The sequence below is a fragment of the Hetaerina americana genome, unplaced genomic scaffold (assembly GCF_022747635.1).
Source record: "Hetaerina americana unplaced genomic scaffold, ioHetAmer1.1.p SCAF_12, whole genome shotgun sequence".
Lineage (NCBI taxonomy): Eukaryota > Metazoa > Arthropoda > Insecta > Odonata > Calopterygidae > Hetaerina > Hetaerina americana.
In genome coordinates this window covers 12,822,640-12,837,938 of record NW_027286292.1, presented here as the reverse complement: position 1 = coordinate 12,837,938, position 15,299 = coordinate 12,822,640, and the positions used below count along the sequence as shown (strand labels likewise).

At 36.1% G+C, this 15,299-nt stretch overlaps 1 protein-coding gene across 1 annotated transcript in view; it reads left to right on the top strand.

Annotated features, from left to right (window-relative positions):
- The first annotated feature begins 7,039 nt into the window (after positions 1 to 7,039).
- The window catches only part of LOC139685807 (centrosomal protein of 290 kDa-like), a 53,020-nt gene continuing 44,760 nt past the window's right edge, over positions 7,040 to 15,299 (top strand). Inside the window, exons 1-4 of the mRNA XM_071582925.1 lie at positions 7,040 to 7,187; positions 9,394 to 9,559; positions 12,542 to 12,716; positions 13,001 to 13,193. Coding sequence (XP_071439026.1) covers positions 7,040 to 7,187; positions 9,394 to 9,559; positions 12,542 to 12,716; positions 13,001 to 13,193 — 682 coding nt within the window. The remainder of the gene's footprint in view (positions 7,188 to 9,393; positions 9,560 to 12,541; positions 12,717 to 13,000; positions 13,194 to 15,299) is intronic.

Below are 15,299 nucleotides of genomic sequence, written 5' to 3'. Positions count from 1 at the left end.
CTTGGTTGTGGAAGTATGGTGATAAAGGCAGATTTGGGGCTTTGGAAATATGGGTGTAGAGGAAGATGGAAAAGGTTAAATAAGTGGATAGGAAATCAAATGAAGAGGTATCAGGTTTTTCATGTCAGGTGAGGCTAAGAAATGGAGTTTACAGTGTATGTCTATCCAAAAACTACCTTAACATGGTAGATCATACATACATTTTCAAAGAGTGCTTCATACATATGCACATATATACACATATACATGTACACATATACATATTTATTTATATATATATATATATATATATATATATATATATATATATATATATATATATATATATATTTGTGTGTGTGTGTGTGTGGGTCGGGGTGGTCCAGGGGGTAGAGCGTTGGACAACTGATCGGAGGGTCCCAGGTTCGATTCCCGGGCAAGGCACTCTGGGCACCTGCAGGTCCACCCAAGCTATGTGATTTTCCGGGTACCAGGTCTTCCTGGGAAACCTTAACCGGCCCAGGGAAAGGAACTGGCCCCCCAACCCTGATGTGTGAATTTCACACCCTGTATAGGGCTTAGTACTGGGTGAACTCTACCATCACCTACCAAACCGACCTTCGGGTTGATTACTGTGTTTATGGTTATATATATATATATATATATATATATATATATATATATATATATATATATATATATATATATATATATATATATATATATATATATATATATATATATATTTTTTTTTTAATGGGAATATGGTAGTCCAGTGGGTAGAGTGACGAGCCACTCAGAAGAGGGCTCGGGTTCAATTCTAAGTGACACCTCTGAGCACCCTCAGCTTTGCCCCAGCTATGTAGTTATTCTGGTACCAGATCTTTCTTAGATCCATAGGTGGTGCATGGAAAGAGACTGGCTCCTTTACCCTAATGTATGACTTTCATATTACGTTGGGCTTAGTACTAGGAGAGCTCTATTGTCATGTATTAAGCCAATCTTCTGGTTGATAACTGTGGTTTTTTATAATTTCCCCTGTGATAGTATTCTTGTGATGCACTCACAATGTAATGCTATGTACTCACTCTTACGACCTTTTCAGAATATTGTGGAAACTGGATATCCATGATCAAGGGCATTAGCTGAAGTTATGTCACTTTAGTGGGAGAAGTTATTGTTATTTATTATGAGAGATGCTTAAAAGTCCATGTTAGAATAAGCACTGCTTAATTTTTGTGATAAACTATTTTTATTTTTCAACATACAGGTAGTATCCATTTAGGCTTAGATAGTTTGTCCAATGGCACTCCAGTTTCATGGCCCCTTTCAAACAATGTGGCTGTTTCAATCGCCTAAATAGGCATATACGAGGGTCATCCGGAAAGTAGTACCCGTTCGTGAAATAAAGACACAAAAGTAAATATTAACAAACATAAAAAATTTTATTTGAAAGAGGATACTTTAAACTACTTCTCAACATAATCTCCAAGCAAATTAAGGCATTTGTCATAACGTGTGACAAGTTTCTGTATTCCTGCTGCATAGTCCTTCGCCGCCAGCTCATTGAGATACGCGAGGGACCCATCTTGCACAAATTTTTGCATAATATAGATGGTGTTTAACAATTTCATGAACAATTGTTCGAGAAACATTGGGAAAATGCTCACAGATGTCATCAATTGTGACGCGCCGATCGTTCCTCACGAATTCGTCAACTGAGCTCACCAGTTGGTCTGTAATGACAGACGGTCTCTCCGAACGCTCATCGTCGTGTGTGTTCCCCCTCCCCATGTTGAAGTTGCGACACCACCGCTGAACAGACGACTCGTCCATTACATTGTCTCCATACACCTCCTTTAATTGGCGATGAATATCACATGGGCGAACGTTTCTTGCATTGAGGAATTTAATCACTGCCCTCACTTCACAACTGGCGGCGTTCTCAATTTTTTTAAACATTGTAAACAATCACAGAAACAACACAGGCAATGCTAGCGTCACGCAACTTGGCTCAGAGAAGGCAGACAAGCCACTGAAGCTATCTGACCTCGTCCAGCGGCTACTCGCGTCGTCAGCACTTCATGCGGCACGAACGGGTACTACTTTCCGGATGACCCTCGTATTTATATTTCCACCATCTCATTTCAATAAACATCCTTCTTGTCAGTCATTTCTTCACATTGTAGAACAGGGGTCATTATTTGACAATTTTGGAGCCACAAGTGCAGAGAAGTGAGCTGGTGTGGTTTCATGATGGTGAGGGACTTTTGTTAATGGTCCAGAGACTACATCTGCCATGCAGTCAGATATTTTGAAACATTGATTTATGAAGTTAAAAAAGAAAATTTTTTAATTGTTTTTAAGTGTTTGAATTAGTAATTTGCATTCAATTCAACTTTTTTCAAAATGTGACATACATAGGAAGGCCCAGAAGTACCTGGCCTGACCTGGAGATGGAAGTTGTTTGAAAATTATCACTGTATTATAAAGTATGTAATCTATATATATGTTTTAAGTTTGAAGACGCTACGTTGTTTGTTATTTGTTTGGCAGCCATCAATAGGGAACATTGTCAGTGAATTTCTGAAAAAGGAGAAAATTGGTCATCCTTATGTGATACAATACTTTTATTTGAAAGGCCTTAGCCGAACCAATATAAAAGCTGAACTGGATTCTACTCTGGGTGAGTCTGCTCTTTCTTTTAAAACAGTAAAATATTGGGTAGCAGAGTTTAAAGAAGGCCGTACGAGCTGTCAAGACGAGCATCGCATTGGTTGACCAAATAAGGTAACGACTTCAAAAACGGTTAAGAAAATCCACAAAGTGATACTGGATGATCGTTGACTGAAAGTGCATGAGCTAGCAGACATAGTGGGCATTTCAAAAAGTGTGGTACATTGCATATTAACTAAAATCTTCGACATGAGAAAGCTGTGTGCAAGATGGCTGCCATGTTTGCTCATACTCGAGCAAAACCAATGTTGCGAAGATGTTTCAATTGAACGTTTAGCAAAGTTTCACAACAACAAAGCAGCATTTTGCACCAATTCATAACCATGGATGAAGCCTGGGTCCATTACTTCAAACCCGAGACAAAATAACATTGAAAACAATGGATTCAAAAGGGAGAACCTTCTCCAAAGAAGGCAAAGACAGTTTCTTCTGCAGGCAAGGTCATGGGGTCGGTTTTTTGGGATAATTTTCATTGACTATCTTGAAAAATGAGAAACTATCAATGGCGAGTATTATGCGAACTGATTTCAACGTTTGAGCGAAGAAATCAAGTAAAAATGGCCGCATTAGGCTAAGAAGAAAATGTTTCATCAAGACAATGCACCAGGTCACAAATCTGTTATTGCAATGGCCAAAATTCATGAATTAAAGTTTGAATTGCTACCTCATGCACCCTATTTGCCAGATTTAGCCCCCTCAGATTATTTTCTGTTCATAAACTTGAAAAAATGCCTCGGTGATCAAAGATTTTCCAACCGTGAAGAAGTGATGTCGGCAATTTATGGTTATTTTGAGGAGCAAGACAGTTCTTATTACAAAAGGGTATCGAACATATTGAATATCGCTGGGAAAAGTGTGCAAAGCCAAAAGGAGATTATGTTGAGAAATAAATACGTTTTTTCCAAAATGTTGGTGTTTTCTTTGTTGGGTCGGGTACTTTTGGGATTACCCTAGTATATCCTCTAGCCTATGACATGCCATTTTCATGCTATAAAACTATTGCAGTCACCAAGGTTGACTGCTAAAATTTTTTAATGCATATTATTACAATATGATGATGCATTCTATGAAAATCATGCTAAGTCATCAAAATGTATGATAACTCATATTCACAATTTACTGATTGATATCCTTATACCTATGATAATATTATCCCACAGTAACAGATATACTCTACCGATAGCCATGGGAATTGGATAATTAGTTTGATAAAATCACCAACAGTGATAATGAGAACTTGATATAATGATTTATTTTTTAAAGATTGTGAGCTATCATTAAACATATTAAGAGTCCACTACTTCCTGTCATAATATTTTAGTTGTTGACTATAATAATTTTCAGTCTGATGGGTGGCTATCGACAAAAATATAGTAGATGAGCATGCTCTGTATTTCTTCATATCTCTTTAGGAAGAGTCATACATGTTATTTAATGGTAAACTTTGTTATTCATAACATTTATTTTTATCTTCCAGTGAAATGCCAGTAATGGAATTGTCACAGCCAAAGAAGAGGAGAAAAAGAAAAATGGCCAGCAGAACCAATGTCGGGAAGCAGCTTATCACTAATAGTCTTCGTAGCACCAAGGTTAGAATTGTAAAATTACAATATTTACAACATTATAGTAAAATAAGGCTTTATTCTATTCCTATAGAGTTTAGCATCAAATTAGAGTCTTTACACACTATAAGTTGGGAATGCAATTATAGTCTGGAAGTACTATGCCTAAGGGACTTAAAACTTTGAATTCATAAGTTTCTTGCCTTCAATTTTTAAAAAAGTTGTGCTCCCTCTGATGCCATTTAGGCATTGCACTATGATTCTATATCCTTCTTTTCTGATGATTCTAAAGCACCATTTTTGTTCCTTATTTTTTCAACTTATCAGTTGCCTCATCAATTCATCCAAGAAGAAATGAATAACAAATTAATGAAATGGGGTAAAGCAGTGCGGGTTTTTCAGCGGTCTTCGCGGATTTTCCAGAAGGAAATCATGAAAATTGCTAAGCAGTCAATAACAGATGGAGATGAAGGTATTTGATGTTCATCAGGTCTTCCTATTTGTAAATAAATTAATGTGCTCTCGCTGTGTTTGAATCAAACTTCAGGTTGGATATTCTTGCTCTTTTTTATTCTTCCTATCGTACATTGAACAATGTTCTCATTCCATAAGGATAACAGAAAAAACTCAGTTTCAATTCTTCTCTTAATTTTTCTCTCTTTAGGATAATGGGTTATTGCTCTCATTTAGTATTTATTCACTCAGTATGGTCTTATTTCGAAAATTGTACATTCTTTTATACAAGAAATGATAAAATAAAAAGAGTTACATGTTTTTTAGGGAAATTCTAATTAATTGTTCAGCTTTCACAAAATTGTTGGCTGATTAAAGAAAGTTTTGTATTGCATTTAAATTTGAGATGGCCAGTTCAATAACTCCAACTCAATAATTACCTGCCGTTCCCTCCTTATTCAAATTGCACTATTTGTGTTATGAATGATTTTCATTTGTTTCTCAAATACTTGTGTTTTTTTCAATGGGGCCATATAATCTATGCATTAGGTTATTGTAACTTATGCTAAGCCATTTTACCATGATATTAACGGTTTAAGGAAAATAATAATTAAAGAATCTGAAGTAAAAATTGAGGATGCTTATTGAAGCCAATTAATTGAATAAAGTATTGCTCATAGATTATCCAACATGCTCGTTGGATCACAGATTATTAATATATTAAAATTAATTTACCAAGAGGGCCTTAAAATAGCTGCCTGCTCTAATCTAAATGCATGAGATGTAACATTTTGATTCATGTAACAAAAGTAGGAATATTTACTCAGGCCAATATGTTTTAGGGCCCTCTTTGAATAGACTATGTATGTGTTGAGACAGCCTTCATTAGTATAATCAATTAAAAAATTTACTGTATTTCCCAGTCCATTAGATGCACTTCTTTTGATCCAAAATATGCTCTAAACACAGCCTGTCTTATGAAGTGAGGTAATAGTAGCAATAACGGTTAATAAGGGTTACAATGGTCATTTGTATTTTTTCATAAGGCAAGGAAACATATAAACATGTTTAGTGGTGTGAATCTCCATGAATTCTAAATGTTGAAGGAATATCCCGTGTTCAACTGGATACCTTCTTACATCTTATCATATGATTGGATATTTATTTCATTTTCAGCTTCGAAAAACTGAATGCTCTCAGAATTACTTTACTTGGTAAAATTTAGTGCTAGATGAGTGTTAGCGACCCTGAAAATTATTTGACAGAGATGCCCTCCCTAAAAGAATATTAGGGGACTTCAATTCAATTGATTATTTGTATATTGACCATTATAAAAGTCAATGAAGCAGTTATAGTATAGGAAAGAATAAGAAAGTTAAATTAATGCTAAGATCTTTCAGATAAACTAAGAGGATTTTGGCATTTGTGAATGCTAATGAACTGGAATAAATAAATAGTATGAACTACCAAAGTACCAATGGGAGTGTTTTAAGCCAGCTTCAAATGCAGTTACACCCATCAATTGTCATTTGCATGGCTGCATTTGGTTGCAGAAAATTGAAATTTGTGTGTAAACTCATATCTCACAAACTGATGGCCAAGGAATTCTCACCATACGTTAGTTTATTTATTTACATTTTATGTGTTTTGTTATCTCATCAGTTCATTCCATGTCACTTTTTACACCAATGGCACCCTATATGCCAAGCCAGATAATTTGTTTTTTCGGTATTTTTGTATTTGCTATAGTTAATTTTGGGCTCTAATGTACAACCGTATGCCTATTGTGAGTCCTGGGTTATTTTCAGTAACTTAATGACCTAGAGGCTGCTCAAATTTCCCAAATATCATTTCATTTGTTATTTTTGATTTTACAATGACTGTTATGACAGCATTCTTATTTGTGTTGTTCATGCCACAAAGAAATCTCATGTCATGGTACTGTGCATGCTTTCACATAGCTACCAATTTGTATGAAACCTCTCTGATTTAGTAAAAAAACTATGTTTTTTAAACCAAATGTGTCCTTCATTTGCTGTGCTATTTATCAGGACATTATCCAAAACTTTACAATTGTTTGCCCATTTGGTTTTCCATTTAGATGGGATTTTCATGAGTATTGGCTTTACTCACATGAATGCATTTATATTGCACTCCATTGTGATGCATTTGCTGCTCTGTATGTGCAGAACTTCCCATCATTCTTAAATCATTTTTAATTTCTATTTAATTTTGCTAAAGGCAATGTCAGCCGAGGGTATATCACTGCACATACATTAGAAGATACTATAAATCAAATTTCAAATGAGATGTCATCAACAACAGGTTATTTTCCAAGGGGATTCAAAGACTCTGGTATGTGTAAGTGTGCTGATGAAGAATTAGATTCAAGTATCAAAAATCCTCTTCCTAAGGCGGTGGCAAATGAGATGCTTGATGGAATCTCTATGAAAAATAGTAAGTATGTTGCTTCATTTTGCAAAGTACACCCATGATTTATTTAAAAAATTGAAAGTTTACCATTTGACCTTGTAAGAACAGTTATGATGTAAAGTCTGGCAGTGCCAGTAACAAAATGACATTTTTGGTACACTGATTCAGAAAGAGAAGACACCTATTCAGTTGGCAAAGGGAGGTGATTGAAAGTGAAGGTTGGGTATGTGAATGACAGAAATAAGGTCTATGGTTCAATGAAACCAAACAGTTCTTAACCCTTGACTGCTTTCATAGTTGGAAAGAAAGTAAACACTGGGCCAGTGCTTACGTCCAGATCCAGGAATACTTGAATGCAAGGTAGGAAGAGCATTAAGAGAAATGAAATCAACTAAGGCCTTAGGGATAGATATAAACCCACAGAACTGCTAAAGAGTTAAGGAAAATTTTAAAGAAATTGTTAATGTGTGTACTTTTTATTATAGAGGACTTTGACCAGAAGGCATTGTTAGGTTAGTATACATTCCCATTTGAAAAAGGGAGGCTCTGCTCTATGTCAAGACTAGAGAATAATAAGATTAATTTTGCATGCTACTTAGGTGATGCATAGAATCAACAGTTAATAAATGGAGAAGAAGGAATAATTACCTAAAGGATGATCAGTTTGGGTTTAGAAACAGGAATGGTATGCATGATGCCATTGCAGTGATGAGGTCATAAAAAGGAGGACCATGGAGTACAGTTATGATAAATTAGTTTGATTCATGGAAGGCATTTGATAGAGTAAGTTGAGAAGAAATAATGGATGAATTAATGAATATAGGAGTAGACTGGATGGATAGGTGACTCATCTATAACTTGTGCATGCCTCTGACTACTCAAATGTGTGTGTTGGATGGAGAGTCAGAATTACCGGTGCTTGGCAGAGGAGTTAAACAGGAATGCACATACTAAAACCTGTTATTTTCAATTGACATGTATGGAGAGGTATGGTAAGAGAGGCATGTTAAGGGCTGGAGGCAGGAGTGGAGGGGATTCTACAAAATTAGTTAGATTTATGGGTGATTAAGCTTCAGTTAGGCAATCAGTCAAGGAGCTTCAATCGTTGATCAGCACATTAGAGAAACAATGTAAATTAAAGAAAGGTTATGGAAAAATAAAATAGTCTACTGTAAACATTAAAATAGGAGGGAAAAAACTAGACTAGGCGAACCATTTTACATATAGTAGGAAAAGGGAATTGATAGTAGTAATTTTTAGGGGAGGCGACCGACAGCTGAGGTCATTTGCGCCATTGGGGTTGGATAGGAAAGGATGGAGGGTGGGGAGAAACCCGGCGTCGGCATTAGCCTACTCTTAATGAAAAGCGCCAAGGGGTCTGCGGCTTAATGTACCATCCAATGGATCGCGTGCTCACTCACAGTACCCTCCACAAAGCACCTCAAGTAGGAATCAGGATACTACTGAAAAATATCTGTCGCCATTAGGATTCGAACCCAGGCTCTCAGGTGAGAAGCCAGTAAATTAGCCGCCTCAACATCCGGATCCCCGGGAATTGATTAAAGGGATGTTGAGTTATAACCTTAAGAAAAGATTTTTAAAGCTTTGATAGGTAGTGAGGTTTTCTATGGCCTGGACACATGGTTATTGAAGGAAGTTGTTAGGCATATATTTTGAAGTTTTTTTAAATGTGTGTGTAGAAAAGAATGGAAAAGATGAAATGGATAGGAAGGAAAACAGGAGGTCCTGGGCATGATGGAGGATGAAAGGGGATTATTGGGAAAAATCCAAAGGAAGTAGGAAAGATAGATAAACAGGACATTTTGATTACCAATTGCATGTTTAAGACTGATATAGGGGAGAGTGAAAGGGTAGGAATAGGATGGGTATGTTGGATGGAATGAAGGAGGAAAGAAGTTTGCAGAAAAATTTATTGTAGTGTTGGATGCCAGGTTGTTTCTGTTGGGAGAGACAAAGAAGTTAATGTTGTTGAGTGTGTCCAGCCAAAACTCCCTTAAATGGTATAAAGCCTTTAATAATAATTACTAAATACTACTATTTTCTATTTTATTTTTTGTATAATGAAGGAAATTATTTAAAATTTGACCAGTTCAAATAAAAGACTTCAATTCTCTCCTTTAATGTATTATTTTGCCTATGGTTTATGAAATTCTCAATGAAATTTGTGCCTAATATATGATTCTCAATTATCATATTTCAATTTACTTAGCCCCAAGTGACTTTGAAATGGTACCAAAGAATTGGGAGAATTTGCTTCATATACTTGATCAGCATAATGAAAATGGAAGGTTTCACCCTCCTGTGAGCCTTGAAGAAGATAATAAATCAAGTAAGGGAGATGATTCTTCCTTGAGGGAAGAACCTATCACTCTAAGGTATGCATAATGATTGTATAAAATTCTAAAGGTATTAATCATGCTTCTTGGGATTTTTAAAGTTAAAAGCCATTTAGTCTTAGCAGTATGTTTCTCTGGAAAAAGTTTTCGGCTCACACTTTATCCCACTTAACTTTTGTGTATTGATGTCACTCAGTCCTTTTTTTGCTGCTCAACTAGTAAGGGTTTTTGATTAATATGCAAATCATTACACACGGTTAAACAATCATCATAGTTTAGGAAATTGTTTCAGGCTCTAATTTTGTAAAAGTTCCTGTATCCTGAAGATATTGAAAAAAACTTTTTTAAATCCATTTACTGATTTATTACTACAACCAAGGTCTATCTGTGTTGCAACATCTCAGATACAGAATATTACAAAGCATGGTATATATATCAAAGAGAACTAGAGGGAGGGAGAAGTGGAAGGAGGGTGAGGGGTTAGGAATGTTACAGTTGACCAGAAATGGTCATAAAGAAATGGAAAGGACTGAAGGCGATGGGCAAGAGGAATTGTATATGGGGAGCAGGAAGAGATGGGCACCTACTCATTATCAGTTGTTAAGTCTTTTCCCCTATTCAGTGAATATAAGGTGCAGGGAGCTCACTCATCCACAAATTCATCACTATTTTACCTGTCATCAAATAACCTTAGGTCTGGTTATCTCATAACTGGTTTAGCAATATATGGGTGAATAAGTCCTTAGGAAAAAATAGTAAAACATTAGTTTGAGTAGATTTTTTTATTTTTCAATATATTCTCCTTGTATCTCAATGCACTTTTCTCAGCATTTCTCCTACTATTTTAAGCTATCCAAAAAGTAGGATTTCAGAAAAGTCTGCAAAATAGGCATTTGTGTGTGCGATTACCTCCTTGTTCAATATAAATCATTTTCTGTTGAGTCATTTTTTCAAGTCTTGAAATCAAAAGAAGTCACTACGAGCCAAATCTGGAGAATACAGTGGATGTTGTAATAATTTGAACATTAATTTCATATCTATTCCTATTTTATGCAATATATTCTTCTGGTTTCCCAATCACTCTATCAAACATCTTTTTAAAATCTACAAAACAGGCTTCCTCTCTATAAGTGATCTCATTACGGCAATGGCATCAACCAAGCCTCTGCCATTCCTGAATCTAAACTGATCCTCCCCTAAGTATTCATTTGCCCTGCTCTCCATCTTTTTGTTGATGATTCTGAGAACTGCTTTAGCTGCATATAAAATCAGACTAATTCTTCTGTATGAGGTCTGGGCGAAAATTCACAAACTGGTGCAAACTAGCGGCCATGATGTGGACTATAGCCCCGCCCATTAGCGACATTAGTTGCCTGAGACCTAATGAGCTATCTGTCCTTGGCGGATGGTCAAACTGTGCGTATGGTTTCAGTAATGTTAGTTTCTGCTGTCCTTGTTTTTACTGTTTGTTGAAAATGGAAATTGACAAAACCACAGAGCAACGAATCAACATCAAGTTTTTTGGTGAAGTGCGGTAAAAGTTATCAATAAATTACTGAAATGTTGACAGCTGTTTATGGTGATAATGCTCTGAAGAAAAAATCCGTTTTCTAGTGGATTAAGCATTTTAAAGATGGCCAACAAAATGCCACAGATGATCCAAGGCCGGGATGGCTTTTTCAAATTCCCAAAATGCAAAAATGTGATGATGGGGCATCACTAGAAAGATGTGAACACAACAAGACAACTAAAAAGCCTAACTGCCGGGGACTTCCAAGGGTGCTTTAAACAGTGTAAAAGAAGATGGAATAAGTGCATAGCAAGGAATGGAGAGTACTGTGAAGGGGACAAAATGGATGGAGATTAAATTCTGCAAAATAAAGTTTTAATGGCCTCAGTTCGCGTATTTATTGGACAGAGTACTCCTCACATATTTCTGCATTTCCCTTCTCTTGGTATGGGAACTAAAGCTGATTTGGCAAATTCTTCCTGCCAAATCCCTCCCTAATAAATGCTGCAAATTAGTCCATAAAAACTCTTCCTCCCACCTTTTTCTAAACCTTTAAATAGTTCTGCAGGAATATTGTCTACCCCTGTGGCCCCTTATTTGATTTCCATCCCCTTATTACCCTTTCAATCTCATTGTCAAGTATGTCTGTGTCAAAACTATCTTCATCTATGTCATAGTCTCTATCTATATCTAACCTTGCTGGCCTAAGTTCTTCCTCAAGTTCTTCACCGTACAGTTCCTCTATATATTCCTTCCATCTCTCTTGGATCTTTTCTGTTTGAACTATTATCTTGCCTGACTTATCTCTAACTGTTAACATAGATTTTCCCTTCTTACTTCCTGATAGTGTTATAATCTTCTTGTATAGTGCAACAATGTCACCCTTCCTCTGAAAACTTCCCATATCCTCGTCCTGCAAATTCCACGACACTTCTTTTGCTCCATTTGTTACCATCTCAATTTATTATTCAACTCTTTGTACTTCCTTCTGTACACTGTACTTACATTCTTCCATTTCCTTCTCTCATCTATCTTTGTTATCATCTCATCTGTAATCCATGGTTTCCTTGTCCTTTTCTCATTAACAGTTCCAGAAGTTCCTGTTTTGGCATTTGATATCCCATTTATGATATATTCCCCTTTTTCCTTGAAAGTACCCAGCTCCTTTTCATCTCCCATGATTTTCTCTACAGCCAGCTGATACTCCTTCCTTTTCAATCCTATTGGTGCTTTTACATTCCATTTTCTAACCACCCCCCCTGCCTTATCTTTTTGAATCGGACGTTAAACTTCATAGTCACTAAATTGTGATCAGGGTCAGCATCTGATCCTGGGAAGCAGTGCAAATTGATCATGCTGTTCCTAAATCTATGCCTAACCATTGTATAATCTAACTGATATATTTCTGAGTCACCTGGCGTTTTTCATTTATAATTACAGGTCATAGCTAATATATACATATATTTATGTTTTAAGCATGTCATAATTTTTTTGCTAATTTTATTTTACAGTGTGTGTAATGATGAAAATAAGGAAGAGGTACAAGCTGCTCATTCACATAGAAATTCAATCAAAAGTGAATTAGAAACCACCATTCCTGCAAAGTTGCCAGTAGCTGACCAGTATGTACTCTCTGAAATTGTAAACTTAGCAAAGGATATAAGTCACATTTTTGAAATTGTTGATGTAAGTATGGACAAAGTTTTGAAAGAAAAATTTTTTGATCCAAATTAAATATTAATTAATTTTGAAGGATTTAATCCACATAATTTTTTATCTATTTTCATGTAATCCTTCTATTTGATACACTTATGCCTACTTTTTACTCTCTCTTTAGTTTTAATTATAAAATATCATTTTTGCAGGATTGGCATCTTGATGGAAACAAAAGCATTAATTTGAAGAATTATTTGAAAAATTTTCATGATAGACTTTTAACTATTTACCATCAATTTGGCCTCTCTTACCAGCATTTGAAGAGAAATAACTCAACACCGGAAGAAACAAAGCCTGCATCTGAAAAACATGTTTCTCTCAATGAGGAGAACAATCAAACAGTGTTGGATGAGACACCAGCAATGCAGAACACAAATATTGATAAGGAAGAAAAATCAGGCATTGATGAGAAAGGGAAAATTACTGCTGTTCCTGAACCTGTGGAAAGTAAAATCAATGGAATGCAAATGAAAGGGAAATGTCAGGCATTAAAGCATTCCATAAAAAATTTAAGGAAAGAAAAGGAGAAATTACAGCTGAATTTACAATCTATGAAACTGGCTGTCATTCAAAAGGAGGAAAATATCATCAGGCAAAATGTAATTTCATACAAGAGAGACTTGCATAGGTACTCTTTTATTTTTAAGTATGGCCAGATAAATGTAATAATATCGCTAATATTAATATATAATTGTAGTTGATCTGCTTTTTTTGGCCATAACTTTCCAAATTTGCTCTTTGAGTTTTTTTTTTAGATAAGTTTTAATATTATTTTGATGATTAGGGTGGCAACACTCTTGGAAAACAAAAAGAATAGTCCAAAATTTCATTGCGCAAATTTAATAGCATGCATAATATATTTAATATTACTATTTTTTGTTGATAATGTGACAATAGTGGTCATAAATAATGTGAATAAATGTTCATCCTATACATATGCAATAATCACTGACTAAATTCAATCTGCATTTTAAAATAAGCTATTTTAATTGTTTTTGTTGTCAATAATTAAACTCTTCCTTATAACTGTAATGGCTTGCTAGGTTTTCCAAATGTTTTTTTCCAAATAGGCATGCTCATGACATTTTCAGCTCCATCAATTCTTTGTAAGACACCCAGTCATGATTGGACTAGAATAAAGTGGTGAGAGAACAGACCTTGTGAAATAGGCTTCTCTTGTTTTTAACATCGCTAGATATGTGTTTTTTGCGGATATATTTTTTATGTATCCATGCACTTATTTATGTCTATTTATTTGTATGACTGCCTCTACACACGAGGGCGATTTGAAAAGTAAGGTCTCCTATTTTTTTTCATGAAAAATCAAATTTATTCTCAACTTTGTGTGCATTGAAGGAAAGGCTGAGCATTTAGCTATTTGTTTACCTAGTTGCCTTGATGATCAATCACCTTTTGCAACCTTGTAACCAGCTTTTTCATACCGGCATCGTAGCTTTCTCCCACCCTGTCATGAAGCCAACTGACGATTGCTTCTTGCACTTCCTCGTCTGACTTGAATTTCTGTCCTCCAAGGTGTTTTTTGAGAGTGGGAAACAAGTGGTAGTCGCTGGGGGCAACGTCCGGGCTGTAAGGAGGGTGGTCGATGATAACTTAGCCAAATTCATTGAGTAGGGTGGTCGTTTGATGTGACACATGTGGATGTGCATTGTCATGATACAAACACACTCCTTTGGTGAGACACCTTGTTGTAACGGAGGACCTCCGACATAATATTCTGCACGGAGAAGTAGCCGCTCTCTTCATTTAGGCCTTCCTGTATCTCATGAAGGGTAATTCTCCGGTCATTGTGCACTATCATGCAATTGGAGCCACCGTTGATTCCAGCAAACTCAGCCGCCCTGACCGCTGCTCACCGTGGACGTTTTCCTGGCCATCAAAAAACTCCCTGCACCACTTCTGCATATTTTTTATGTCCATACACTTCCACTAAATGGTGATAAATTTATATTGGAGAAGCAGCCGTCAGTTGGCTTTGCTATAGGAGACCTTACTTTTCGAATCACCCTCGTCTATCATCTGCTTCATCACCTGACAGATCTCTGTCCATTTTAAATCACTTCTGCTATTTTGCCTTCATGCGGCCACCTTAAATTTATGATCCCTCCCAAACCAGATGAAATGGGATCAGCTCACCTTATTTTTACAACGCCATACCCTGGACATCCTATTTCTGCAGGAATTTAATGTTGTGGAGGCTCCAATGCTGACATTACCTCAATGAAAATTCCATTTTTGCCTTCCTGATTTGCTGTTTACCGGCACTGTGATTTGAGTAAAAACTCTGGACCTATGCACAAAAATCCCCATGTGATCAATCTGGGGTGGTTTGGAGTACCATAGCCATGTGGTCACAGTGAAATATGGACTACCACATAGTGCCAATATCCTTATGATATCTCTATATGGCCCCAACAATAGGGTATGCTCATGGGAGGTTTTGGATCAGGTGTGGAGGAAGAACAAGCCATATTGTTGAGCAGTATCCATGTGCTCTTGGGTGATGACTTCAGTGTCACCTTGGCCGAATGCAGA